The following is a 26,522-nucleotide window of genomic DNA, read 5'->3' as shown; positions in this document are numbered from 1 at the left end:
ATTCTAGGATATTAAAGTCAATAGGGTCAAATAAGATGGTAAGAGATAAATGATTACTCTATAGTTCACTTAAGAACATATAGCATAAATAATTGTATTCTTCATATAGAATGGTAATGAAACATGTAAATTCACATTTAAAAGATTGCAATCAAAACAGATTGCAAATGTTTCAGGGAAAATGCAATCATCACACTTACCCAGTACACTCTGAAGAACACCACCAATCACCACAACACACCTATCTCCCTCTGCAAAGGAACATGAAAAAAAAATTGCACATGTTCCAGCAAGGATGTAATAACGCACAATAAATGATGTGCGAGGGAAAAACAAAAATGTAATGCACACTGACAATACAGCACTACTCCTGAGTAATCTGCCAACGCAAAAAACAGCGAGGGATATTGCCAACGCAACCTTGACGTGCGAGGCAAAGCACATTTCCAACACAACCCTGACGTGTGAGGAACACTCCCAACGCAACCATGATGTGTGAGGGACACTTCCAACGCAACCTTGACGTTAGATTCAAAGCACATTCCCAACACAACCCTAAAGCGTGAGGGACGCTCCCAACGCAACCATGACGTGCGAGGGACACTGCCAACGCAACCCTGACGTGTGTGGCAAAAGACATTCCCATCGCAACCCTGACGTGCGAGGGACACAACCATGACGTGCGAGGGACACTGCCAACGCAACCTTGACGTGCGAGGCAAAGCACATTCCCAACACAACCCTGACATGTGAGGGACGCTCTCAACGCAACCATGACGTGCGAGGGACACTCCCAACGCAACCATGACGTGCGAGGCAAAAGACATTCCTAACGCAATCATGACGTGCGAGGGACACTGCCAACGCAACCATGACGTGCGAGGGACACTGCCAACCCAACCTTGACGTGCAATCAAAAGACTTTGCCATCGCAACCCTGATGTGCCTAGGACACTCCCATCGCAACCCTGACGTGTGAGGGAAAAGCAACAAAAATACAACACAGGGTACATGACTCACAAAACATGCTTGGACAAAACACGTTACATACCTCAGACATTTTATAGAAAATCTCAGCATATAAATAACAGTAGCTGCTAAAATAATATAGAAGTACATTCACATTAAATTTTGGTTGAAGGGTCTTACATAACATTACCACAGTACAACATGCATTAATTGTGCAGGTAAAACATGAAATGTCTTCTTCCTTGTTTAGCAGAAATAATCAAAATAATAATCTAAAACAACACAATGTAGTCACCGTTGTCATTAAATGGAGTTTTTAGAATAACATCTCCACCAGATAACAAGTCTTGAATCAAACCTCTCCGGTGACGCTGCTTCCAACATTTTGCAGTTGTTCCTAAACTCTCTCCTTTCCTTGTAAGTTGATACATGCGCAGCTCCAACCTTAAGATGCATCGAAACATGCAGTTCAGTCTCTTAAAAGCGTAGATTTGAACTTGACACAGAGACTGGCGGCTTCCAGTTGTAAAGAAATCTGACCAGCCATTGCATTTAAAAGTGACGCTTCACATATTTGTCTTTCTCAGGTGGGAATTTAAACTATTCTTTATTCCACACAGATTCCTTATTTCACAAGACATTGCTTCACGACTCCGACTCACTGAAAGCAGCGCTGTTTCCACAATCACATCTCGTTGGAAACCTGCCCCCGATCCATACAAGTCACAATCTGAAATACTCTTGACAGTTTTTTAGTTGCGCTTTGATCTTGTGTAGATAAACTCCTTCAAATGCCGCTCCTTCTCACTAAAACTCTGCTTCCTTCAAGCAGATATGACACGCAGGATTGGGTGCACAAGGTCAAACTTTGTTCAGCACGAAAATTTACACTTTAACTTTCTGTAACCTCCTCATTTAAGTTGTGCTGCCAACTAGTGGAACTGGACACAGTTCACCGCATACCAAACCACATTTATCTTAGAGCAGCTTCCCATATGAATAAAACGATTTGTATTTATTTCCAAAGACCAGCAGGATTTGTTTATTTTTAACGAAGAGCTTCCTTTCAGCGCTAATCTCCATCGCACTTGGATACACATGTGCACAGCAGGGTGATTTACCTTCAAGACCAGCAGGCTTTGTTTACTTTTAAAGAGAAGCTTGCCTTCAACGCTAATTCTCCCTTCCCGCTTCACTAATTCTCCTTCACGCTTCCTGCCGGTACTACTAACACCAACTTTGTTCACACTCAGCCGCTGGTGCCATCACAGCACTTTAATCGTGCATTACCGTGCACTGTACTCCGCTGCTGGTGAAATCAGAGCACACTCTCTACAACACACTCCGTCACTGACTTTTGGTGCGCTTCCTACATGAACAGGTCCCAGACACTAGCAGGTACTTCCAAGCACATACTAAATAGTCAGTAGAAAAGCAGGTTTCAAGTCACTCGAGCCACATAATGTCCAACGCCCAACACATACCTTTGTGGACTGTCTGTTGGAAAAGACACCGGTGGGCCATCCCAGGCGTTGCTCAGGCTTAGTTTTCAGGCTTCTTTTCAGACTCTAGCCATCTTCTTTTAGTTCCATCTGTAATTTCTTGGCTCTTCACGCGTGGTTCTTTTTAACATCGTCGCCATTTTTGTATCTGAAGAAGCACTGTCATCATAGGTAGACCAGGAGCCAAAGATGTAGTCAAGTAGATTTAATGGTTGAAGTAAGTTGGTACAAGGTCCCCCACCGGGAGCAGCATCCTGCTGCTCAGCCCACTCAATCTAACTGATCACTCATTCAAAGCATGCACACACACCAAACATTTCATGACATCACACTCATGCAGGCTGAGCAGCCAGGACTAGGAAGCATTGGATATAACACATTCGAAATTGATTTAACTAAAGATGACTGTGACTAATAAATAAGTAAACGTTTGAAAGGAATAGTTTTTTTTAATTTTATTTGAATGAGTGAGAAGCTAACCTATTTGAAACTGGAGACACAGGAGTCCAGCTACTCCATCATTGTTTCCACAAGTGCACCCTCCTGTGCTATTAAAACAATTCCCTGGTTCTGCATAGTAGAGGCCCCATGCTCTTAAAGTAGACCCACTCTAACACGTTACTTCCTCTTCCTGTATAGTGAAGAATAACAATCCAGAGAGGAAAGCTTCTGTATAATTGGTAAACATTTACCGTCCCCGGTATTCCCTCTCATACTTACAGATTCAAAATGTAGGAGTAGGTAGGTAGTCCATTAGATTTAATCTTGAACCATCATGAGACATGTCAACATTCTAAATTCAACCATCTGTGCACTAACATAGTGTGCTGCTGTTCATCCGTGTCTAACTTCGTACCATTCCACTTGCCTATGTTAGTGACCACCAAATTTCTTGGAAATACAGCCGGGTAGGCAATTCTTACTCCCAGTCATTGGCGCTCTGTTAATGTGTTGGGAAATAATTTGCTTTTAGGTAAATGCTCTTATCGTTTTGCAATCAACAAGAAAATAAAGATTGATCTGCTAAACCAGTTGTCATTTCTTGAAATGTGTTTAAGCTTAGCAACGGTTTCTTCCTATCGTCTCGCACCGTGATACTCAAAGTACGGTCAGGGCCGCATGCAGCCCTCCTGACCTTTACATGCGGCCCCCTGGGCAGCAGCAACAGCATTGGGCTGATGTTTACTCGACGCTCTAACATGACATTTTTTTAAAAATATACAGCGCATACTTATTTGAAGGTTAATTGCAGTTAGGGAAAGGAAGTAACTAGGCCCTTAATTTTTGGAACACCTTCATTTTTTTAGACAGCAAACGTGTAAAAATGCAATAGTCTTTTAAAAATTTAAAAAGTGTATTTCGTAGACCTGTAGAACCAATTCACTATAGTGAATCAAATTATAGCAGTACAGCTAAAAGAATTTTTCTTTAAGTGATGGTTTTCAAACATCAATTTAGAAACGTTCATGCTTTACCCCTCTCACCCTGTCAACAATGCCATTAGAGATTACGTCCAAGCACAGGAGATGGTTTTGAATAGCATGCATCCAGCAGTTATGTATTTTGAGTTCCTCTTATATGTGATAATGAAGAAAAAGGAGGGATATTGCAATAAAACAATTGCCTAGGATCACACAATTCAGTCGAATGGAGAAGCCAGGATTCATCCCAGGTTTTCTGGTTGCACATTGCGTAATTACATTCAGCCACTAAATATACATGCATTGCTTCTCCTACACCAACTTTACAACCTCCGCTGGCATTAGTGCGGCCCTCGGTCACACCAAAGACCACATTTTGCGGCCCCTGGGAAACTGTGAGTACCCATGGTCTAGCAATATGTTTGCATTTGGTTAAGGGTACCAGATGACGCCTTGCTACTAAGTTTGTGGTGCTCCAGTCCTGTGTTACTTATTTATTTTTACATCATAAGGCATCTTGTTGTAATCTTAAATCACCTCAGGTGATCCAATCGAACTAACACCCTTAAAAAGAATGATTTGTAAAAGAATAGTCCGGGCCTCAGCACTGCGTCCTTGGCTACACGGAGTCATCTGGCAAACCTACATTTGGTACAAACATACTAAGTAAAGGAATGGATGGTGTGCTGCCTCGTTCCTTGATTTAAAATTATTGCTTGTGTCGAACGCTTTAATCAGACAACGAAGCAAAATTGCTTTTTAGTTTCCATTTTCTTAAACTTTGAAAGGTAAATACGATTAAAATGTAAAACAAGTTTGTGTCATTAGTTTTTACATTATTCTAATAGAATGTATATAAAAGATGAATGGTTGAAAGTATGTGTTTTATATAAATATATTCACTATAGACTTGTCGCATTTTATGTGGTATTAACTTTTGCCATTGACGCCTTATTTTTAAGACTCCGGAGGGTGCAGATCCGCAGTGCTACCACCAGGCGGGAAATCTACAACTGCAAGGCCATTCATACCACCCAGCAGTACTCCAAGAGGACCAGGTCCTTCTTTTGGGCCAAGAAGCAACCTGCCAGAGCCGCAGAGGAGCCGAATGCCCCCGCCAAGACCTGAATTTGCTTTAAAATTTGAAGGGAGTGCTACTCCTCCTCCTCCTGTACCCAACACACCGAGGCCGGTCCCATCATCTCTGCAGAACAGGGGTTCCCTGCCTGTACCAGGAGTTAGCCGACAGGGCAGCTTAGGGTCTACGCCTCCAGCCTTTCTACCAAGCAGAAATGCGCATTTTGGAGGGCAGGCCCGCCAGATATCACCGTCAACACCTTCAGTTCCATTTCTAAATCGACCACCTCCTCCTCCAGTTGGAAGGCCTATGGATGAGAGGCCTCCACCCCCTCCAGGAGGAAATAAGCCATCATTCAGCATAGATGATAGGCCCCCACCCCTTCCAGCAGGAAATAGGCCCTCATTCAGTGTAGATGACAGGCCTCCTCCCCCTCCAGCAGGAATTAGGCCTTCAGTCAGTGTAGATGACAGGCCCCCTCCCCCTCCAGCAGGAAATAGGCCACCGCTCACCCGAGATGTTCCTCCTCCACCACCGCCTCAAAACAATAAGCCTCCTGTACCATCCACACCACGGCCTTTGTCTGTCAATCAAGGCCCTCCTCCACCGCCTCCACCTCCAAGCAGGCCTGGTGCACTTCCGATACCTCCAGGTCCAGGTGGAAATGACGATATGCCTCGACTTCCCCAGCGAAACATATCCCTAGGTGGCGTATCTTCAAATGCCACACCTGTGACACCACGTTCAGCTCCTCTTCCTCCAGCTGCAAACGAGAGGCCACCGCCACCAGTTCGAGATCCACCCGGCAGATCAGGTATAGAATATTTTCATTCAATATTAAACATTTTCTTTTAGAATATGAAATGACAAAAAAGTTAAGCATGTTAAATTACTTACTATTTCTGAACAACGTAATCAAAAAATATTTATCAAATCAGTTTCCTTAGCTTTTCGAAGGTAAATGCGCACAGATGTGCATTGAGAACATGTTGAAAGATTTTTATAGACTGAAAAGTGTCTGCCTTTTTAATGCACTTCATTACTATCAGTTTGGTCAATCTGATCCCCTACACTTTCAAATATATACTTATTTCTGTGTAGAGAAATACTTTTGGGGAATTTCATATCAGTAGAAGTATTGAACATCATACATCTTAACGATGTAGACTCTTCTGCAGACCACTATATGCTCTCAGGAGCTGGCCCTCCCATAGCATGCAATCAAATTAATGCAAAGACTTTTAGGGATACGAGGCTTCCCCTAGATTTTTAATGTATATATGTTTGGTTAAGGTTAACAGATGCCACCAATGCCACAAAACCTTGATGCTCCATCCCTGGGTTTCCGTTAAACAATGCAGCTTTTTTTGGGAAATGTAGTGCTAGTACACTTCAGTGAGCCAATCGAACAAACAATCCCATAAACAACTATTTTTGTTTAAAAAATGGGTTTATGTGCATGGTTAATTCATGAAAGTAAAATGAGCAATTTTGATGACTAAGGTTCCTGGCCCTTTGACTTCAGTAGATCTGGAGAGCGACTGGTCTTTGACCCAATTCTTGTAGCACTTTACTCCTAGTAAGAATGGGAAGAGGTTGGAAAAAAACACATTGCGAACCCTGTGACTACAATTTCACAAGGAATGCTGAACAGTAAAAAGAAGATGCCATGAAGAAATTTGGAACAAGCTCTTATGGCCCAGCACTCAACCAAACAGCAAAACATTTTGACAAGTGATACATGGGCTACTATCTAGAAAGACCAGACATCAAAATGCAGGGATTGCGGTGGAATCCTGGGAAGCCCACATTCGATCAATGTATGCCCTGCCAGCCAATCACAGTGAGGACAAAGGCCACCAAATCAAAGTAGGACTGTCAACATCACATAAAGATGAAACCTGGGAGTCCAAAGAAGCAAAGGCAGAACCTGCATCTCATCGTGGCCAAGCGGACCCTGCAGAAACCTAGAGTTAAACGAGAAACCACCAGAATAATGCAGTGAAATCCTGGGAAGCTCACATTTGATCAATGTATGCCCTGCCAGCCATTCACGGTGAGGATGAAGGCTATCAAATCACTGCTGTTCAGTTGCCGTCCTATAAAAACCTGGGATTCCCAAGAGGCAGAGTGTAGGGAGGTAGGATCTGCTTTCATGGTTGCCCCCCCCTTTTTGCTGAAGTCAGTATGCTTTTTTGACTAGTCTGACTTTCGATCCGATACTCAGGACCCCAGTCACTGTGTTTCCTATCTAAATTTGACTATGGTAAGTACTTCTATACCTCCACAGTTGGCTACTGGTGTACCCCTATAAGTCACTAGTTTATGGAACTGAGGTACCCAGGGCATAGGTACACCAGGGGTCTCTCATTGGCTACAGCATGTATTGTGCCACCCATGAGAGACCACTCAAACTGTTACTACAGGCCTGCAATTGCAGCCTCTGTGAATTGGTGCTAGCACCACGAATGACAGATATACGTTTTCTTATATCTGATGTCACTACACTTAAATCAATAAGTCACCCCTAAAGCAGGCCTTTCAATCCTGAAGGCATGGTGCTGGGTTATAAGTGTGTGGGTGCCCCTGCATGAGCAGGACACCCCTACAAACCACTGAGTAGATTACCCAGGCTTTGTAAGTGCGGTCAGCCATTTTGATACATATACTGGCCATCCTTCAATACGCAATGGCTAACTATGTAGTGGCTGTGCCGAACTTGGGAATGTTTGTTATCAAACATGTTGGAATCCTACCCTACACGATTACCAGTGTTGGAGGTATGATTCCAGGCACTAGGGGCTCCTCTAAGAAGCCCCCAATACTCCCATTAACAGCCTTCCAGGGTCCATCAGCAAGCTACATACAATTCTGCACTCCTGCTGCTGAGCTGAGCTTGAGCAGGGGAAGGTAGAACAATAGGTTTCCAGTCACAGGGAGGTGTGACTACCTCCCAGACAGGACTTAGTAGATTGGGCTGGAGTGGGGGTGCTTGTTAGCACCACCAGACTGCTTTGAAGGGCACATGTGGTGCCCTCCTTGCATAGTCCGGTTTGAGCCAGTTCAATGAGCCCCCGGCTTCCGCTCTGGTGCAAAACTGGACAAAGGGCATTGGAGTATCCTCTCCTCTGTCCAGCCCCTCTTCAGGGAGGGACCCCTGGGTCGTCCTAACCCCTTTCCTAGGGTATTTAAGGGCTTACCTGTGAGTGGGTCCTCAGATGCATTGTGGGACAAGACTCAAGCTTGAAACCATGTTACTCTTCGACTCTCTGGACTCTAGGACTTCGCCTGGACCGAGACTGCATCAAAGAAGACTCCTGCTGCTCCTGGTCTCGCTGTTCTGCAAGTTTTCTTAATCGTCTGTGTGTGTGCTTTTTTCAGGATCTTCAACAGACCTATGGGCATCAAGGACACCCAAAGTAATCTCCCTTGGAGTGAAGAAGTCACTCCCCTGCATCTGCAGGCACCGCAACAAAGCTGACCGGTCTGCTTCTTCTGATGTCCCACTGACTTCGAAAGGCTCAGCAACACAGTTGGTGGTTCTGCAACTTCCTCAAGTCCTGGCCTGTCGTCTCTGTAATTTTGAGGTCTGCATCCCTCATAAGCACCACTGGGCCTGAACTTCTGTGCACTGCTAGACTTGATGTTGCCAAGGTTTGTTGGCCTGCACTCCAGAGATCTTCAGGCTACAAGAAGCTCCAGCCTCCATAATCTCTTCCTGCCAAGTACAGCGTCTTCACTGCATCCTCTGCACTGTGGGCCTACCTTCTTTACTTTTTTTTATTTTATTTTTTTTAACTTTTTTATTGAAAAAGGAAAACCTAAAGCAGCAATTACATAATAATGAAGTCCACAGCACATAAGTACATTGTTCAATACAGTTGAAATCTGGGAAGCATTGTTGAAACCCCTCCGTTCAGTCATATCAATGTTAGTAGGTATAACCATCAAATAATGCACACATAGTAGGTTAAGTTTGAGAAACAATACCTACGCCATTCCCTGCTTGATACGGAAGTGATCCCCTTAGTGAGTGCCAGGTAAGGGCACATCATCAATGCCAGAGATATCCAGCAGCCTCTGTCGTTTACGTCGCAGTTCCACAGTAGGGGACAACCAGGTCCTACCCCTGTATCGATCCCAGTTCCCCCATTTATGATCCCATTTCTTAGGGCAACCCCTATTTTTAAAAACCTCTTTCTCAGCGATCATTGCCCTCTCTGTCAGCTGCCCAGTCGCGCAGAGCTGGGACCGCCCCCACTCCCCATTTCTCAGCGATATTGTGTTTTGCGATTACCCCCCCCCCCCCCTCCTCAGTGAGGCCCACGTTTGCTCCATTAGTGTTGGGTCAGTGTCCTCCCAAATATTTAGGAGACATAGCTGGGGGAAGCCTTCAGCACCTTGCCACCTGCTCTCGCCGTCTGTTTTGTTACCTTGCTCCAGTAGGACTGCACTAATGGGCAATCCCAAAGGATATGGAAAAAGGTTTCCGACTGTTGCCATTGCTGGAGGCAAAGGGGGTCATCCCTTTTACCTATCTTAACCAAGGTCCCAGCGTCTAAGTATATTCGATGAAGAATCTTCAATTGGACCAGGTGCAATCTCATTGGGTAGCTACTTCTCTGGGGGAAGCCAGGGCATCACGCTAGTCATCATCCTCTAAGTCCACCAGGTCCGCCTTCCAACTTTGTCTTAGATGCAGTAAAGGGTCCGGACGATTATTTATTAACGGGCCTTCCTTCTTGATGAGCTGCTCGATGTCCTCTTGCGACTCCTGTGCATTCGGCCTGTGGGTCCTTTTGAGGGTCTTCTTCTGCTCCAGTAGCCCTCTCCTGCTTGAGGCATTCTCTGCCTCTCCTGCTTGTGGTGAGTCCCTTGGACCTTGCTGGTCCCAATGTTCCTCCTTCGTTTTCCACACTGGTTACAGCTGCCAAGACTTGTTGGTGCTCCCTATTATACTTAAGCCAGGGTAAAGAGACCTCCACCTAGGCTGGAAGGGTAGAGAAGTATGCCAGGTTTTGCTACATCCTCCCGAGACAAATCACTAACTACTATGAGTATCCCATCCAAATTATAAGGGCTCAGTGCTATACTCTCGTGGTGATACCACAATAGTGCGGGGAAGGAAGCAGTTCCTTTTTGTTTAATAACCCTCACACACTCTAGTTGTGTCATGCTTCATCATCTGGTTCACCCCGACTACTAAAGTCAGGGAGGGCCCAACCATATTCCAGGGAGCACTTTGGAGAGATAGGCCAGGAGGTCTAAAGATAAGTCCTCCTATGTCTACCCTAGTAGTAATATGAGCATAATGCAATTGCTGTGATTATTTATCATGTGGACTAATGAAAATAATTGCCATCTAGATCAACGTGACCTACTATGGTACAAATCCCCATTGGTCCCTTTTGTCAATAAATACACAGAACTACACCACCCATGATCCTTGGGGCCTGGTGTAGCTTTCTGCATCCTCCAAATTAAATATTAGGTATGGCCTTCATTGTAACCAGGAAGGGAACTTCGAATTGCCCTGAAGAAAGCCCAAGAGGCCAATTTTTAAGGGCTGGAACATGTTGGCAAAATACTAGGAAAGATACTAGGGTCATAGGACCATTACCTCCTTAAGACCCCCTGTATATAAAAAGACATAGGAGGACTTTTATCTTTAGACCCCCTGGCCTATCTCTCCAAAGTGCTCCCTGGAATATTGTTGGTGCTCCCGCTGGACACCGACCCCCCTGGTTCTCAACTTCTGACTTGGGCAGCTTGTTGTGCATGGCTCCTGGTGTTCCTCTCCTCTGCGTCGCCTGGTCCTCACAGGTGCAGCGACATGGTCCCCATCATCACTCCTGCGCCTTCCAACATCAGTGGGCATTGCTCTTCCGTGCCTCCTGGTCACATCCGAGTGGCATAGACTCTGTTCCCTCTGTTTGTAGTTTCTTTACTTCCAGAACCCACCCGTGGATTCCACCGATTTTTTTGCACAATCTTCGCCAGCTGCATCTTTTCTGAATTCCTCCTTTCAAATCTATGGCAATTTCCGATGTCACTTCGCACCTAAGCATACGGCTTCCCTGGTGTAGGTGTCCTGCTTCCTGGGGTGACCACGGTTGGGGAGACTCTCCAACCTTCGGTCTTCTTCAGGGTCCACTGGGATGGGTCCTTCTTCAAAACTCCAACCATTGACTTGTATGGAGTAAGCAGCTGTGTTTCCACTCTGCACACAGCCTATGAGAGGTTCCTGGATACTTACTGTGGTTGGTTCCTTGTGTCCCCAGCATTCTGAGTCTCCTGGTCCAAGTCCTGACTGGGGTCACAGTTCGCATTACACTTTTTTAGTATATGGTTTGGTCTCCCGCTGGAGACCCCTGTGTATTGTGCCTAATTATTTGCAATTGAAGTATTGTTGTGTATTTGTGTTGATATCTCTAGGTAGGATATACACCAATGTGTTAGTGAGTGTTATGTAATAAATAGACATATTTTTATTTATACACTGTGTGGTTCTTTTTCGTTTAACCCACACTACATGATTAGATCTGGTAAAACAAGCTGCTTAACACGCCTTCTGGATACGCCTGAAGGCTGCTGTCCACAGCTACCACTTGGAGAGCTTTTTATTGTTCTCTAAGACCATTAAAACCACCACAAGGGTTGTCGGGTTTATTGCAAGTGTGCACCACATACTAAGCCAGCCTTCTACACAGAGTTAGTACCCACAACCACATGGTGGCCAAACATACCCTGCAGAAACACAGAGTTTTACAAGAAATCACAAGAACAACGCAGTTTCGATGGTGTATATTATTTTATACCAAGGAAGCTGAAGGCAGAAGCGGCCACAGGCCCGAACAGATCCACTAACACTCACTATAAGCAGGACATTACCTGCTGGGCTCACTATTTAGCACCTCTTTTTGACCAAATCTTTTGCACAAATATCACTTCAGATTCATGGTGAAAAGGTAACATCTTTCAACTAATCTATAAGAATGGAAGTCCATCCTCACCAAACAACTACAGGCTAATCGCTCTAATTGATGTCAAAGCAAAACTATACGTGCCCGTTTTACTCCAAAACCTGCAAGCATGGATCATTGAAAAAAATTTGATACCACGAATACAAACCAAATTTAGTCCAGGCATTAGGACTCTCACAAACCTAACAGCACAAACCATCTTAGCAGAGAAAGCTAAATGGAGTAAAACTCAGCTGCTCACATGTTTCTTTGACATCAAGTCTGCCTTTGACTGGATCCTATGCTGCCGTCTCTGGGCAAAATTGGAAGAATGGGGCATCCCGAGAGACTTGTTAATGGCAATTATAGCGTTGTACACAGAAACCTGGGTTCAGGTCAAAATAGGACACCGGAGTAAAGTCACGGATACAATTGTCAAAATGAACGGTCTTAACCAGCGTTGTGCACTGGCCTTAAAGTCTGTTTAACCTATATCTAGCAGACCTTATATGGTACCTTCCACAAAAGAATAGCCATCCTCCATTCCTGGCAACAGAGAAAATAGGATGCTTGCAGAATGCGGACGATATTGTTCTCCTGAGTTAAACACCAATAGGCCTGCAACGCAGTATGAATGCTCTAAAAACCTACATGGACCACTAGGGGTTAGAACTAAACCTAAAACCAAAGTGGTCCGTCTGGTTGACACTAAATATAATTCATTCACCTGGTTCATAGAGGATAAAAAGATCGAGGTTGATTCTACATATAAATATTTAGGCATCAGCGTAGAATATCAAATGGCTTTTAACCCCTTGTGTGCTTCAGACGGCACCTGGCCGTCTGACCTCATGGTGGGTGTGTGCTGACTGGCGGCGACGGGCCGTCCGAATCCCGCCCACTAATTAAAACCCCCGCACAGCGTGAAAATTTGCGGAGCGCGAAGGGGTTAAACCTCGTTTAGCTGCAATGCAGGCAAAAGCACAGTCGTTAATCTTTGGGTTCAGACTTCTAAAAAAGAAACTCAGCTGTCCATCATTTAATCATCTACTCACTGTCATGCAAGGCAGCTCATGCCAACAGTGGCTTATGGCATGGAAATCATGCATGGATGGGAAACCGCAATAGTTAATAAGCTCCAAACAAGAGTATACAAAACTGTGTTTTCCTCACCATAAACAGCGTCTCCAGCCCAGGTTTGTCTCGAATTTAGCTTTAAAAATCAAACACTTCAAAGAATGAATGCTTGTGTCAAACTTTGCTGGAGACTGTGTACCTCTGAGGTTGGCTCCATTAACAACCTATGTTGGATCGAAATCGAGGAACAACCAAAAATGCTCCTGGGGAGAATACTTAGGTCAAGCAATAATGGAATTAGGAATCCAAGATGCATGGGCCAGCAGTAGCATGGGAAAAGCCGCCTTTTACAGAGTAACCAACTCCTCAACCCGCCTTCTGTCTCCTTTAATCGACAAAAATCCACTCACAATGAAACGGCATGCCTGGACAGTAATGAACTCGTAAAAAAGCAGGTACCCCAGGAGTTCCTGTCTGCCCGTTTCCCCCTGCCTTAAACCAGTAGTTCATGTTACATCAGTTCAGGATTTTAGACACTAAAGATTTCCTTCCCAACCTGGAAAAACATGTCACAAAATGCAACTTGTCTTCTATTTGGATACAAACAAGAGACATTATACACATCCTTTGTCTACTCCCGGTGGTCATGGCTCAAAGGGAAATGTTGTTGAAGCCAATCTTTTTGGAACTACAAATTCGCACCTGCAGGCAAGCATTAATCACCTGGCTACGTGGCACCCCAGTCTTCCTAGCGTGCCAGGGATTACAATTCCTAAAACCGATTTTAAAACAACTCTGGGGCAATGGGCCCGTGAATGACAATGGCCTGGATGTATTTTAGGAAAAATCTTTTGCACAAGTCACCCCCACTTTACAACCCGATTCAAGGGGATCATTTTTGCTCCAGCTACAAGGCACTTTATAACCGAAAATAAGGGGACTAAAATCGAAACACGAAAAAAATCTTACTTTTCCAACTAGAATGATGGAACCAGATGAGCCAAACAAGACGGAGGACATTGATTTTTCTGCACACAAGAAGTCCAATCTCGTACATTTTTAACCGCTTATTTTACTGACAGGAGTATGTTTTATTTGTTTTTCTCTCTATCACATTAGCGGGGTTAGACATTGTAAGAAATTGTTTTATCTACAGCTGTACGAAAAGGTTTGAATTAACTATGCAAACAAATACACATTGACTGTGCAGTGCCAGCGAGAGGAGAACGACCCGTCCCCGTCAGAGTCGCCATTCACAATTGGATCAATCCACATTCATCAGCCATTGGGATATTGTAGCTGACGTTCATAACCTATAGATTTGCATCAGTGCAATGGCAGGCGAACTGTATCTTCGCTGGGGCAGCAGGCTGGCGCCTTTTGATAGGGAAGGTAGTAGTTTTCTTCTCTTTGTGTTGTATTACGGTGGTATGGTGTCTGCTGCCGGTATAACATCTGCGTTAAGGGACGCAATCCACTTGAACCTTTTCTTTCCCCTTTGACCTTTACTTGGAGACCACGGACCACAGCACGAGGTGCCCACCCACCAAACCCCCATCTCGCTGAATTGATGAAGCAGAAGGTTCTATTTCCATCCCCCACCCCGCACACGCACAGTAGAGCTAGGTTGGTCTGTGGAGATGAGGCTTGTGCGGCGTGTTCCCTTGTGTGCTTTGGCATAGAGAAGGGGGAGTGGGGAATGTCGGTTTGTTTACCGCCCTTCTCTCCTTATGATGTTGGCACAGGGTGGTGCAAGGAGCCCACGGACCCCACACTGCGAGCTGAGTCCTCGGCTCCCATTGGTGCATCCATTGATGCTGGAGGTGTTGAGGAGGTCACAACGCCGGAACGCAAACCCCACCGAGTCCGTCTATAGGTTTCCCTCATTGTGCTTCTCTCTGCATGTTCACTGCTCACACAACCCACTTCCTCCCCACAACACTTTTACAATAACAGTTCCCCCTCTTGGTGGTCCATACGTAGCCTCTGGATTCGGAGCACACACGACCAGGTCCTTTTTAAGTGGCTTCACCTGACACCCGTGTCCAAAGGCGCTCCACGTCCAGAATAAGTCACCCTCCACGTAATTGTTGGGGTGGGTATTCCCTGTGACTGATGTCTCCATGTTTGTGGTGCAGTGGTGATTGTCACTTCTCCGAGTTTCGTTTCAGGAAAGGTTCCTCGATAGTTGTTGTGAAAGCAGCCAAGATCTGCAGACCCTGCAGGCTTCCTTGGGTGATAGTTGTACTCCGAGTGGCAGTACCGCGTTTTTGCATTTTTTTCTGATATGAAAAAAGATGCTAGGTACGTGTGCCTGGGTCTTGGACGGTACTCGTTAGTGGTATAGTGGATTGACGGGCTTTTCTCAGCGAGGTGTGGTTCAGGTAGTTTGCCACCGTGTCTGGCACGTCACAAGTGTAGGGGCGCGTGGGACTCCCTGGAACTCTATTTGTGGAAAAGGTTGTCTCCATGTTCACCTTAAGTTCTCAGTGCTTGGTCCGATACCGAATCGTCTTTTGCGGGTGCTGTATTTACACGAATTAATTTCTTTCAGACCCTCATAAATAAACATTTACTTTTGGGGCCATTTTATGGCTGATAGAAGGTTTACGCATACTACATTTGTGATTACGGATTATGGTTTACAGCTCTTGTGGTAATTTGCACGTGGATGGCCTGCACAGTGAGAACTACGGATTGCATTGACCTAAATTCACGTAGTTGGTAGCAGTGTAACTAACTAACGAGGAGGCCCAAGCGACGTTGTTTTAACGCCTCTGCAAATTGACACCCGGATTATTCATTAAACCGAGATAATCTAGGACTAGTACCATGGCCATAGATACTGGTTACGAGAGATGCTGCGGGGACGAAAAGTGAAGCTGCATCATCAGCAGGCAAGATGGACGAGCATGGCCTGCAGACTCCAGCGCTGAGGGTCCAAGAGATGAAGCCGAGATGTTTGTGTGTGTTTTGGACTTGTACTCTGTACACAACTACATAATATATTCGAGGCCTTGAATGGCAGCCTAGAAGATGCGCTAGAACGTGATCAGTGTGGAATAACTAGTGTTATATTAAATCTCATAATTCTCACCCTTTGCATCCGAGCCTGGGGCAGCTTGCCTCGCGATGTGTAAAATGTGTTCATGGCTTTGCCTCCCATATAATCCACGTCCGTACCATTAACCCCCCCCCCCCCCCCCCATCCTCATACTCGTCCATCAGTCCGCTTATATTCATTCACCTATCCATGTTCACAATCATTTACCATCCATTCATTAACCACTCACGTTTTGGTCACAAATGAATTCTCATTTTCGTCCATTTCACTTCATGTACTCATCCCTGTGGTCTTTTCTGTATGTATCCACCCCACCCATACATACATAATTAAATCAGGCTGGCAACTAGAGCCAAATTTCGGGGGGGGTTTACAAATATTTGGGGGAGGGGCTAATTCTTCCAACCACAGACAAAGTCGCTGTAAGAATGGGTGAACACAACAAAAGCCTCATTTTCATTTAAAATGAATGGTCTTTTAAAGACCTGTTAAGTACTCGGGTGCAATTAGGTGCTCACCAGCCCGCGAAGACGTGTCATCCCGGGCTGACAGGCACGAGGGGGGGGGAGGGGGGGGGTGGCTGAAGCCCTGTGAGCCCAATGGGTGTTGCGCGCCTGAATTGAATCATTCATGCACATATCCATCCGCAAAGTTTCATGCTTGGCCATCTTTTAGTCTTTGATCTGTGAAACGACAGTCGCCCATCCCTTCACCACCGGACATTCATTCATTCATTCACATTTCCAGCTGGACGCATTCGTCCACTGGCCTTCATTGTATTGTTTGTTTATTAATAAAGCGCCATACACAGTCTCCGAGCCATCCAGGAGACCCGACGCGAAAGAAAAGGCAGGCCAGTGAGGGCCTCCTAAAGTCAAGATGATGCTAAACACGTCATCGATGAGGCGGAGATGTATCCCAAATTCTGGCCCCCTCATTACTAGCCATGGGTCTGACCGCACAGCAAACACGCTGAATGACGGGTGTGTCGTGCGTGTCGCCAGAGGAGAGCAGGGAGCTGGTGGACTCGTGGCGAGGGAGCTCTCTCCTAGACCTGTAAGGGCATCGGGACGGATTTCTCGGCGGATGGGTATCCTATGCGCACTGACTATCCGTCACGTCTGTGACTCAGTATCCCGTCCGGCGTCCGTCAGCATCTACCGCCGGCCCTACACTAGTGGAGAATAAGGAGGCTGACATAAACGATCTCTGGTCATTTCAGAATTCTAATATTCAATGGCAGTTTATAAGCTAGAGAAGTAAGAAGTGATACCATATTAGTGTGAACAAATTTGATTCTATTGCGGTAGGTATTAGGAGAGATGGATTTCGAATCTGTAGCCGATTTAATTCAGTTTTAAAATCAGTGTGTAGTTGTTTGGTTTTTGCCGTGTGCTCTTTCATAGTAACATTACTGGTCTGTACAGAACTGCATTTAATGCAAGATGTTCAGTTTCTGGTGCAATGCCGCCCCCTCTTGGAATTAGGAAAAACTATTTTAAATTAACGTGCGACTCCATTAAAAAAGCTTTGAAAAAGCCAATGCAAGATACATTGGTTTTGTCAATGTTTTTTGTCATGTTGCCCAGTAGCATGGCTGAAAATTAAAAACAAATACACACACACTCACTCTATCACTCACTCACTTTGACGTGGCCAATGTTGACCTAGTCCTAGCGCTCTTATTGTCTTACGTTCAGGGCACAAGTCCTAAAACAAGCATTTACAATGCAACGGTTTTGCCTTTGGAAAAGTTAGAGCTATTGGCATTGTAAATGACAATTTTTTTATTTATGTTTTCTTTTTGATCCCCGATAAACAAATGGCATTGTCATTTACAATGCCAATAGCTTAATCTCTCGCAAATGCCACACACACCCACACCGAGCCCCCCCACACAGAGGAGCCCCTCCACACAGAGCCCCCCCCCACACACACAGAGCCCCCCCACACACACACAGGGCCCCCCCACACACACACACAGCTCACTCTGTTGATATTAAGAAGAGTGGACATGTACAAGGTGATCACAATCTACCAAGATTTCTCATTGCGCTTTTAAACATCTCACTGATCCGAAAGAAAAACTCTGTTAAGCGAAGAGGCTGAGAGTCACAAATTACTATAGTATGTGTATGTTTACACTCTGAGAATTCAAAGTGAACTTTAATACAATTTGGTTGGGGACTGAGGTAAAAACAATCCCAAACAATGGGCCTCCAAAATGCCGATGGGAAACCAGACTGGAACCCGCCTGACCTAAAAACGGAAGGTTGGCACCAGAACCTCTGACCACCACCGAAAGGGTCATGGCCGCATAATACAGAAATACAAAAAGTATTATTTCTAATTCAATCTCCCCTAAAGAATCTTTACATTTGAAAAAGTAACATAAAAAATGAATGAAAGGTCTACCCCAGAGAAAGTACTTCGCTTTATGCGGGGTGCGTTTTGTTTGTTTGGTAACATTTCCTCCAAGTGTTACCGAGAAAAACAAAGTGTTCGTGTCACGTGTACAAATGCGTCAATTACACATAAATAAATGCACAGTAAAAAGTCACTAAAATGCAGATTTATATTTCTCTTAACACACTGCATTCTCTTTAAGCAAAACATTCTGCAACCAAATATGATTTAAGAGTGACGCAGTGTTATTCTGACAGTTTTTAAAAGCTGCTCCCCTTTGCATGATGCAGAAGCCTTCTGCAGCACAGAAGACTTGTAAAGCAAAGTACAAACCCAGTGAACGTATTCCACGTGTTTGCCTAAAAGCTCATCTATTCATCTATCTGTACGCACGCGTAGCTATACAAAACACCTAAACTGCACTAACTGTGTAATGTTTAGAGTATGCGGGGCCAGCCTCGGAGACGTTTCATGCGGTGATGGCAGAACAATTGGAATGCCTGTCAATAAGGGGTTAATATATGTAAATAATCCGAGTTGCCTTTCTAACCGTTGAAATCGAATATATGTGAAGGACGAAACGGATTTAGTTATCAGCAAAACATGCATTAGTCTCTTTTATATGGGCAAAGAACGAGAACTATACTAAAAGTCATGTGCTCATGAGCGAAAAAAGACGCGAAGTTTGATAACTATTCAAGTCCAATTTAGATGCACTGATTTTCCGAGTACTACGGTTATGTGTTTATACTTATTGTTTGGTTGCGTATAATGGCACGTTTCGTCTATGATTTAAGAACATTGTGTGCAGCGCTTACATGTGGCGAGGGTTCGTATTCCAAGATAAGCCCTTTCTCTCGGAGCATGATGTAGGCCATCTGGAGGAGCGGGGAGTCCTACGGGCTACATTTCAGACTAGGTCACACCGACGGAAGCGTTTCCTTCAAATATGGGAACAAAGACATACTTTGAATTAACCAGCTGGCATCCTTTGGCTGATGCTACAACGGGGCACATTGCCAGAACAACAAACATGCAGAACTGGAAGATTACGAGACTTTAGCGCACTAGAAATGTAATGGGTTAAACATCAGAAAAATAGGCACTTTTTTTCTCTTTACAGTCTTTGGAGAGGACCAGTAAACTATAGCATTGTGGAATGGATGCTGACTACGCAGGAGAGATGTATAAGTGGGGAACAGGTTTAAGAGAAATATAATTAAACAGAACTATGTGAGATGACAATAAATACTAAACCCATAGACAAGATCTGGGGTGGTGTCATGAAAGAATGCGTTCCTGCACGGCATTGATGACTTCCTGTTTATATGCAAGGCACTTTCTAAAAAGCATAACGTTAACTCGGGTTGTTTTCAGAGTGAGAGCATGTGCTGAAGAGAGCGCATCTTGGAAACACTGGGCGTGGACTGCCTGCCTTTCCAGTTATACTGCCTGCTGCACATACTCCGAGAAAATCCGAGTTAAGTGTTTGTGCTTTAGCAATACACTCATTCACCTAAAAACCAACACACAGCTGTGCCCTGCACGAACACATTCCAACGTAACATGGCCCTATATTTATAGTTCAATGACTGAGCATTCAATTAAAAAAAACACATTCCAGTTGCTGTGGTGAGTTCGGGACACTACATCTGGGCAGCCCCATCTGCTTATCAGCATGCATAGAACCGGAGTGATGATCCGTGGCACCAACGAGCCTCACCTGTGACAGATGATGGAAGCCCTTACGGCATTAATGACATTCTAGCCCTAACTCATGTCTTAAATATGAGGGAAACAAACACGAAACGGAACACCTGGCAGCAAAACGGTGAATGCTTTACCGGCCAAACGTGCCGAGGGTCACATCTACACTCAAAACAAAAATGCATTTCACGCATATTTTAGAAAGGATTTTAAGGGCTACGGGCGGCCATTGTTTGAATACAATGGTCAAAATAAGACCGATAGCTTTACAAACAATACAACTCATTGATATGTGGCTTAATTACAATAAATACATGTTTTGGGAATATATACCAGACTTCATATGTTAGCACAATATTAGCGGTTTTGTCAATAAGTCAGCACGTATCCTCATATGCGCAGAACGGTATTGTAACCAATACAACTCAGCACACGCCTCAGTTCTCTGGTTATAGGAAGGCTGCCTGGTCCCAGAAAATGCTAATAGGAATATCCAACTCAGGAATTTTACCCAAATCGGAAAGTGCATTTCTAAAAAAACAGAAAAACTCCTATCTCTCGCCTATGAAATAAGCTGACATTTTAGTCTACAATACGTTCTCTTAATCACGCAAATTCGGCTCAGCAAATGTCTCAACGTATTTTATCTTTAAACATATTTGCTTTATTATATGATCGGTTGTTGATTATATCTTACGAGAGACCTTTAAAGCGTTTTATGACACGCATAAACAAATGCGGCCATATACTTTTCAAGTAATATTGCATCAAGAACACAACATTAACGTTTCTAGCACGGGGACAATACAGCAAGAACATTTATATTAAAAGTATATTAGGCATTCCAATGATCTTTATAATACGTAATTGCATGTTTTTCATTATGTATTCTGAAATTGCTAACGTCAGCCGTTTCCTCGCTTCGTCAGCTGGCGGAGAGTGTTTTCTTTCCTTCACTCCCGGCGCCCAATCAACAAGCAGCAGCAATCCAATGCACCTGATTTCTGGGATAATCAGCGACCAAAGCCCTGAGTGAGAGGAGCCCGCGATACGTTCTCTTAATCACGCAAATTCGGCTCAGCAAATGTCTCAACGTATTTTATCTTTAAACATATTTGCTTTATTATATGATCGGTTGTTGATTATATCTTACGAGAGACCTTTAAAGCGTTTTATGACACGCATAAACAAATGCGGCCATATACTTTTCAAGTAATATTGCATCAAGAACGTGTGAACCAGGAAAATATAAGCTGGGTTAGGAGCATGCATTCAAAAAAAATGACGAGGGAGGTACGGGCGTTAGGAGCATGCAGGCAAGAAATGACGAGGGAGGTAGGGGGGCGGGAACGGGGCCGGGGAGACACAGAGAGCGAGGCAGCGGTAGGGGGGCGGGAACGGGAGCCGAGGCAGCGGTAGGGGGGCGGGAACGGGGCCGGTGACACGGAGAGCGGGAGAGGGGGTGGGAACGGGCAAAAAAAAACCACAAAAAAAAGCAAGCAGTCACCTGGACTTCTTCCGGGTGCCTTCAATGCCGGAGCAGATTCGGGGGCGTTCCCGGCTTTTGGCTGACGTCGCGTGACGTAGCCAAAAGCCAAAAATTCTCGGGAACGCCCCCGAATCTGGTCCGAGATTGACGGACGCCCCCTCCTCCCAATGGCTAGTCTCCATTTATGGAGCTAGCCAATGAGAGGAGGGGGCGTAGACCCGACTCCAAACACAGCTCATAAGATTTTTTCCTAGCGCATGCGTACTTCGTACGCATGCATCGCTAGTCAAAACCTAAAAAGTGGGGGGACGCTGACGTCACAACAGAAAGTGACGTCACGAAAGGTGGCTTGCACCATCTGAATCATTGCCTCCCCTCGCTCACCCCTTAGCAAATGGAGCCAAACATTCACTCTTTGGCCTCTCTGGAGCGATATCTCGCCCCATAGAGGCCAAAGAGTAAATGTGTGGCTCTATTTACTCCAGCTATCGAGCTCCCCGTAAACTAAGTGGGGGGACGCCGCCCACCCACGTGGTACCCTGACTCGAGCCCTGCTTACGTTCAACCATGTTGGACTCCAGCTGTTCTACGGGGCAATATGACAAAACATTTGACAAAGCCAGTAGATGTCGCATAAACCAGACCTATTGGCTTTACCAGTGTTTGTTTTAAATTCTCCTCATACAGCTTTGCTAGTGGCGATCTGTTTTTTGGTGTGCGCCTGGAAGAGCTGGGGGCAGAGAGAGAAACTCTTCCCCCTAAAGCACAATTGTGCACCTAGTATTTATTGGACGAGGGGCTAGAAACCGTGAGGCGCAAAGGAGCGGCCCACCACAACCCCGGTGTGTATTCACCATAAGACTATTTTTCACTTGCAGAGCAGTATTTGCTCAGTTGTGTGTGGATCGCAGAGGACCAACAAACTCCTAATCCACCTGGATACCGCCTGTGGGTTGACGCTTGGTACCAGCTGGACCCTCCACTCTTACCTTGCCTCCAGCTCTTGTTCCGACTCCTCTGCCAGCATCACAACCCACGCCGGCCCAGGCACATTGATGTTGATGCGGAGAAGTATGGCTCAATGATTAGATAGGCAGACCCTGATGCAGAGGACTAGCCCGGGACCAGGGTTCAATTCCCCGCCGCGGCAGGTCTTGGGCTCAAAATTCCACGGACCTGATAATTCTCGCCTCGATGCCTATTCCAATCATGGAGTCCCACTCTGGGCAATAGCTTGCTTAATCTCCACAACAGCCCCCACAACGCTAAGGATGCCTGGCCTCCACCTTGGGGGTGCCCAGGAGTGGACGCCTCACAGGGAAAGCCAGGATGGGTTCCACAGCGGTATTCGTACAATTTGTGGGTAAGTAGTGCGCTATACAAGTATCAATTTACAATTTTTTTACAATTTAATTTACTGCCTGAAGAATTGGCTCTCATTGTCCTTTCCAACGACAGTCAAAGTTCGGCTCACAGATCCAGGTTAAATCCATTGTTTTTTTGCACGCCACACCATTCCAGTTTAGACCCAGCCATATACAAATCAGTCTTGATCCTTCTCGCATAGGAACAGTCCAGCCCAAACTTCCAGGCCAGGTCCTCTCTAGACCAGAATCAAGCATCCTAGGACCGGTTACCAGGTTTCACCCCTCTGCAAATCCAAGTAGTACTCCAGCCATTTCAAAAGAGTGATTTACAAAAATGAGTCTGAGACAGCAAAATTGCACTGGTCACTATTAATAAAGTGTGTACACTCCAGTGGTGCAGCGATCTGGAAAACCAGCTTTCATACTTCCCATACGGGAAAAGAGTTCCACAGAAACAATCAGAAAAGGCTATCAGCCCCCACCATACATTTGAATAATTGTATAAGCTGCACAGTCAGACACAATTATTATATACGGCACAGACTCCTTTTCAATTTTTAATCAGGATTTACTTCATGTATGTCTTATCTTATTTTGTTAGTACCATTCCCTAAACCCCGTTATATAACCCCCTTTGGTAATGTGTCATAGACCAGAACATGCCAATTCCTACTTAATACATCAAAGATGTGACTACTGTGCATGTTATACTGTGTAATAAAAGTTTGTTCCCTGTCCATCTGGGATTCCCTCTTTTTAGAGGTATTTTTTAGTATTAAGGTTTGTTTTCTATCCAGCTTAAGGGCCTTTCTTTCAGCTTCATCGAGGCAATGATTATTTTAGCCTTTTTCTTTCAAATCCCGTTTGATATTCTGGAATCTCCTATTGAACTCTTAGCCCCGGCTAAAATTCTGCCGTGCCCCGCCATTTCCCCATAAGAAATGGCATTTATGGTGGATCTAGAATGGGCACTTGTGGCATGTAGCACACCGTAACAGGCTGTGTGCTTCTTAAAGATGTCACTGTGAATTTTTCTTTGATTGACATATAATGTCAGATCCAAGAAGTCCATGTTCTGACAGTGATACTTAAGGGTCAGTTTCAATTTAAACCTGTTATTGTTAAAATAGGTGTGATGGGACAGTACATTTTCAGCTGTTCTATTCCATATCATTAAAATGTCATCAATATATCGTCCATAGAAGATGATATTATTTGTCCAATCATGTGAGTCAGGGCCCCAGGCATGCTTCACCTCAAATAGACCCATAGGATGGAGCAAACCTGGAACTCATGGCTGTTCCCTGTTTCTGGAGACACACATCTCCTTTATGAAGAAATACTTTTTTTGTTAATACAATTTCAACCATTTGAAATATCATAAGATTGTATTCCAAATGACTTGCATTAAATTTGTAAAGGTAAAACTTCAGAGCCTCAAGGCCACATTCCATTTTGATACACGTATATAAACTTTTGACATCCATTGTGAAGAAACGAAGTTTTTCACTATCCCACTGGAACTCAAGTTTGCAGAGCACATCTGCACTATATCTCAAGTATATGAGAGAAAAAACTTCCTAGGCAATTTAAATTAATCAGTTCATATATCTAAATGCACTTGAGGGAAAAATGCCCAGCAAGAATCATGTGAAAAGGCACATTATTTTTAATCATATTAAAAAAGGACATAAAAATGAAACCAACATTAATACAGCAGTACAGAAATTAGTATACACATTCATTACAATTTGATAAAATATACAAAATGTATAAAGGTGGCAATCTTTATGTATTCTATCGACGCGCGTTTCAGCGTAATCCAAACGCCTTCTTCAGGACAAGCCACTAATTTACTTCATGTATTTTAATAGATCACGGTTCTATTCAGATAAATGCGACCAGATATCTAACGGATCATAGGATGAGATCCTTAAGTTTCACCAAATAGTTATCTAATGATATTGGGCATACCACCAGCTAAGTCGTTTCTTCGTATTGAACCGCAAGTGTTAAAAACCGAGCTGATAAAAGTCTCCTAATAAAAGACCTTATAGAAACACTGTAGGAGTGAATCAAAATAGGATATCCTGTAGACGACCTTCTCGGTACGTATCAATATAGTTTCTGATAGAAGGAATATCCACAACAGATGATATTCTGTCTCTAGCATGCAGTGGATATGTTACATCTAAAAAACGTCCAGTGCAAAGGAGACCTGAAGCGCCTACTCTCTACCCACTGGAGGAGATTAACTCACTTGCGTAATTCTGAATAGGTAAATTATTTTGGTAGTACAAAACTGATTTCGTGAATTATAAAAGCAGATTTACATGTGTAATATATATATATATATATATATATATATATATATATGTGTGTGTAAAAAAATAAATATATATATATGCTGGCGACAAGGGGTCAATAAACCACCTTTGAATTTAATCTTAGCGCTGTGGAGTGGTCTGTACCTGTTTTTCTTCGTTGGAACCTATATCCGAGAGGGAGGTGCAGCAGGAGTTTGGATCGTGTATAGATATATATATATATATAGAGAGAGAGAATTTTTTTATTTTATTATTTGTTTGCAGCGGCAAGTCTAGCAGAGAAGTTTAAATTGCAAAGTGAATATGGCGCATATATTTCAGTCTAAATAAAATATGTTGAATGTGCAGTGAAAAGAATGCTCAGGTAGTGAAATTTGCCAATTTGGAATTATAACATAGTTAGCGCTCTGAGGTGCCACAGCAATTATGCAAACCTGCAGCCGTACGGCCCACTTCGCAAAGGGCCTCCGCACTCGTGGCAGAGGCACCGAAAGTCGTGGCGGTGGGCCCGCACTCGTGGCGAGACCTTCACGATGAGAAGCTGCAATGCAGACACACCACCACGATTGCAGGGCCTCCACCAGGAGTGCAGAGGCCCTTTGTGAATCGGGCGCCCAGCGTTTTTTGCATAATTATGGGTTCACGGCATTTGCCACATAAACCACCTCCTGTTGCGTAATATGCTGATTACCACCGAAAAATGTTTGCAGCTCATTAAGCTTAGTTGCTAAAAGAAACGTCCACCAATAGTGCCCAGTGACAGAAGCTTTGTAGAGGTAAATGGGGCGCACCTTTTAGCAGCCAATTGCTGTTTTCAAGTGTGAAATTTGTACTATTAGGTGAAAACTTTTCCCTGACAATATTAACGTGTGTTAAAATGTCAAAGTAAGGATATAACACTGCAGCTGAACGTGCTGAATTATTCCACATATTTTACCCCTTCTTGCAGCATACTTTAGTCAGATCTGCCTCCATTATTTCATAGCTCCAGTGGCCAAGAATATAAGTAGAAGACAAATAATCTTAAATATGGTGCTTGCGATAAGCGTACGAGTGCTATCGATTAAGCTTGGAAGCTGAACGGTAAGGTAGCTTGAACTTTAGCACGCGTCTGCAACACTGATAGATTGTTTGGAATGAAAAGCATTTATCA

General features: G+C 44.3%; 1 protein-coding gene across 3 annotated transcripts in view; it reads left to right on the top strand.

The window, feature by feature from the left end:
- Positions 1-26,522, top strand: part of WIPF1 (WAS/WASL interacting protein family member 1) — a 504,830-nt gene that overhangs the window by 446,317 nt on the left and 31,991 nt on the right. For all 3 annotated transcript variants that reach the window (XM_086956166.1, XM_086956167.1, XM_086956168.1), the window contains one exon: positions 4,855-5,784. In XM_086956166.1, coding sequence (XP_086812292.1) covers positions 4,855-5,784 — 930 coding nt within the window. The remainder of the gene's footprint in view (positions 1-4,854; positions 5,785-26,522) is intronic.

This window comes from Lissotriton vulgaris, chromosome 2_1, assembly GCF_964263255.1.
Source record: "Lissotriton vulgaris chromosome 2_1, aLisVul1.2, whole genome shotgun sequence".
In the NCBI taxonomy this organism is placed as follows: Eukaryota; Metazoa; Chordata; class Amphibia; order Caudata; family Salamandridae; genus Lissotriton; species Lissotriton vulgaris.
This window is presented reverse-complemented; position numbering and strand designations above follow the sequence as displayed.